The sequence below is a fragment of the Morone saxatilis genome, unplaced genomic scaffold, assembly GCF_004916995.1.
Source record: "Morone saxatilis isolate NCDOM2014 unplaced genomic scaffold, NCSU_SB_2.0 Contig4, whole genome shotgun sequence".
Classification (NCBI taxonomy): domain Eukaryota; kingdom Metazoa; phylum Chordata; class Actinopteri; family Moronidae; genus Morone; species Morone saxatilis.
In genome coordinates, this window is record NW_023339984.1 from 557,648 (window position 1) to 561,762 (window position 4,115).

A 4,115-nucleotide genomic window follows, 5' to 3' on the forward strand; every position below is an offset into this window, starting at 1 on the left:
CTCGTAATTTCCAAAAAAAAAATATATATTTTCTTAGTATGGCCCTAATACTCCGTTGTATCTAAGAATATCCAAACATTTCTAAACTTTTCCTGTTTTTTTCTCCCATCCGGTGTTTTTTTCTACCCTCGTGTATTCCCCCCCGATTTTTTTCCTCCCCCATGTCTGTTAGGGGTGCTCCGTTGTCTTCGGTCTCTGCTCTGTTCTCAGTACTTCGGTTGGTTCTGCAGAAAGTTGAAGCTTGACTCTTTGTTCTGCTTTCCGGTCATTGATTAGTGTGGTCTGGTGAAAGCTGTTTGTCGGGCATCAACTAGCTATCCTGTTACTTGTATTTCTACTTGTGAACTGAAGGTAATCAGCGAGGATGGATATGTACAGCTTGAACGTGACTTTAATTATGCCGTTTACGATGTTAAATGTATTAGACTGCTTCACACACTGACATCCGGGTATTTTTACCATACATGCGTCTCAGTTTGTTTACACTGCAGCAGGTGGTTAACGGCGTATTAGCTGTTAGTTTCTTTATTGTTGTAACAATGGAATCACAATGCGAGTATTTGATGTACTTTCCTTCCGCTCCAATATCGACTCTGTTAGACCCGGCAGAGTACACAACTCTTCCGCGGCGAAAACACGTCTACCTCGGGGAGAGCGTCCAGTTTCTGTTGGTTCTGCGGTCCCGGAACGCAGCGGGGAGGGATGACAGCTCCGGTGTTTTACCTTGGAAGGATCTGGCGGGTTTCCTGTCTGCTCAGGCGAGTGTGTGCGTCGCCGAGAGCCGGCAGCAGAGGCCTAGTGAGTACCAGCCTGACCTCCAAAGCAGCTGCAGCGAGGACGGGGAAGAGGAGCCCGGAGAGAGAGAGTTTGGAACCACAGACGACCGCGGAAGACCGGATAGCAACCGGACTTTCAGACAGTGCAGCCCGCTTCTAGTTCACAACAAGTCGGGAAGTGATGGGCCCAAGTACGGAAGAGAACCGGTAAAGGTAAGAAATATTAATAGTTAAAGCTGCAGTAGGTCACTTTTCTAAAAGTATTAGGGTAAGACTGCATGCACACATGCAATCACTCATGGTCGGAATTAGCTTCATTTTTAAGACCAATACTGATATCAACGTTTGATCCCTATTCATTTATTTATTTATTATCAAAGACCAATACTAATAACTATTTAGTCCTTCTTAAAGCTGCAATAGGTCACTTTCATGAAAATAACTTTTTGTCATATTTGCTCAAACTCAAACTATATCCAGACAGTAGTACATGAGAGAGATAATCTGTGAAACAACCTGTTTCCTCTGCCTTGTTGTAGTGCTCCTAATGGTATTTGCCTGAATGAAAACAACCAGTCAGAGCCTAGAGAATTTCTAATAGAAAGGGGATTCCCCTTTCTCTACACTGTATTTACTATCCAATAAAGTCTGCATTAAAGGCAAAAACAATGACAATGTTTTGGAGGACATTTAGGATAACTGTAACCTTTAAACTGACTCATCGCCACCTGCACTATAATAGGAAGTAACCTTCATACTATTTCCTGAGTTGATGAGGAACCAAACCACTGACATGTATACATGTCCTTTCTACACTGAACGTGCCCTTTATTCTTCTGTTACATTTGATTCTGTATGACACAAGCGCCTGCAGCCTTCCGTCTGCCTGTTGCAGTAATCTTTGCACTCCAGATGTGTTCAGACTTGACAGTGCAGTCATATCTTCAGGGGCTTTAAACCAGCTCTGGGCTCCACCTGTCTGCCTGCCAGGTTTCAGACAGGGAGGAGATCCCCAGCTGCTGAAGGCATCACAGATGACACTGACAGGCTGCTACAGCTTTAGACAGTAGCGTCTGCACCAGTCTGTAAATGGCTGGGTACGTCATTTCAATACTTATTGGGTAACAGCCAAATTATGTCTGTTGAATTAAATATTTAAAATGTACTTATATAACAATCTCCCCCATTTCTATATATCTATGCTTAGTTCACTTTCATGTATTATTATGAATATTATTATTTTCATATAGCCCCTGTAATTACTTTACATAAAAATATTTTGTTACATGGACTATAAAATAAGGCTTTATTTCTGGTAATGCTTTATCTTGTACAATGTGCTTTAGCAGTACTGTTTTATATATATATATAATTATATATTTCAAAAATGTGAATGTTTTGTTTGCTTTTCTTTTTTATGTATGAATGATTTTAAGCTTTGTTTTTTTTTTATCTGTTTGGACCTCACTGGCATTTTTCAATCATTTTATAAACTGAACAATCAATTGAAAATTATTATTTAATTAACCAACAATGACTTTGTAATTGTAATTTGCAGCTCTATTACACTTGCTGATGATGAATGCTAATTTATTTCACATGTTGTCCCCAAAACAAACACTGTCTTTAATGTTTAACATGTTGCCCTCTGCTTATCCTTTTGCAGTCTGCTCTGGTGTTGGATGACCAGGTTATCTTTAGTCTCACTGTCTCTTTGGACAAGCTGCCAGTCAACACACTCAAAGTCAAGGTCAGACACACCTATAACAATGCAAACTGGATATTACTGTGAGACAGAATACATTTGTCAGCCGTTCTGTTTATCCTGTGGTAGCTATTCCTTTGATATTTCTGATTGTATTAGGCTGTTGGGGGCAATGTTGCACATAGATAGATAGAGTAGACTTTAGATAGACTAGACTAGATAGCATAGATAGACGTTAGACTACGATAGACCTTATTAAGTCCCGGCAAGGGGAAATTGGGTCGGTCATAGGCAGCCAGGCTACATTAAAATACAATAAAATACAATAGAATAAAATACAACAATAGAATAAAATACTTAGATATCAGTGAGCAGCAGGACTGTTTTATGGCATTGTTGGATTTACAATATTGTTTCCCTTAATGTATGAATTACCTTGATTTATCTGGTATTCAATTCACTGGAAATACAGACATTCAGATTCTTGTTTTATAAACTGTGTTTCAAAAATGGCATGTGCCACAATATAATATAATACAATAAGATGCAATACGATATGATACAATATGACAGAACACAGCATGATATGATGCTATACAATACAATTTGATACAACGATACAACACAATATACTTTTGTTGTCCCTGTAGGAAAGTTCGACTTGGACCCAAATCCTGCACTCATATAGCTGCCTCCATGTGTAATAATGGAAAACATAAGCAAAACAGCACATTCTGTACCAACTCCCAACCAAAAACTACACATATTGCACATAGACTTTTACACTTATTGCACATCTTACATAACCAGTGATAAGAACACTATTAATCTATAGTGTATAGCATAATCCCTGCAGCCTCAAGCAGCATTATTTAAAATATTAGACGAGGTAGGGTTAAATAGGTTTTTAAAAGTTTGCTTTTGGAAGTCTACCAGAGGATAAGAGCTTATACCCTAGATCACAGTGACAAATCTGACAAGGTCAAGACACACGAGCAGTTAGACAATCAGACAAGTTGGAAACAAACCCCCACATCAGACTAACTTATTTGGCAAGGAGAAAACAAAGGTGAACTGTAAAATAACATTGAAATGATGGACAAAAGTACAAAGCTAAGACCCTGTTTGTGAACTGTCTTGTCCTGTGTTTGGCTGCCTCTCTGTGACATCAGATTATTGTGACTGTGTGGAGTCAGGAGGAGGAGAAGGTGGCGGTGAGGGAACATGGCTATCTGACTCTTCTGCAGCTCAGGAGTCCAACACACACCTTCAGACAGGACCTCAGCACCTTTAAGGCACAGGGTACACACACACCATGTTTCTTTCAACACCAAAGAGTTCGAAGACTTGTAACTTACCAGGTTTTTTAGGACTACAGAATTTTGTGGAATGGCATACAAAATCAGTCCAAATGGATTATAGATTTAATGTAATGTCGTGATGTAAAGTTTCTGGCTTTAATGGTGTCTGGTTTCCATTCTCAGTCAGCACGCTCCTGAATGTTCTTCCTCCTCCCAGTGTCCAATGTCGGCAGATGACTGTTTCTGGAAAACACCTAACTGTCCTCAAAGGTAGACCAGTCTCTCTCTCTCTCTCTCTCTCTCACACACACACTTACACACTCACACACACAC

At 39.7% G+C, this 4,115-nt stretch overlaps 1 protein-coding gene across 1 annotated transcript in view; it reads left to right on the forward strand.

Moving 5' to 3' along the window:
- Positions 1-322: 322 nt before the first annotated feature.
- The window catches only part of LOC118338192 (microtubule-associated protein 11-like), a gene marked incomplete in the record, with an annotated part of 18,574 nt that continues 14,781 nt past the window's right edge, over positions 323-4,115 (forward strand). Inside the window, 4 exon segments of the mRNA XM_035675451.1 lie at positions 323-989; positions 2,443-2,526; positions 3,654-3,783; positions 3,966-4,052. Of these exon segments, the coding sequence (XP_035531344.1) occupies positions 465-989; positions 2,443-2,526; positions 3,654-3,783; positions 3,966-4,052 (826 nt within the window).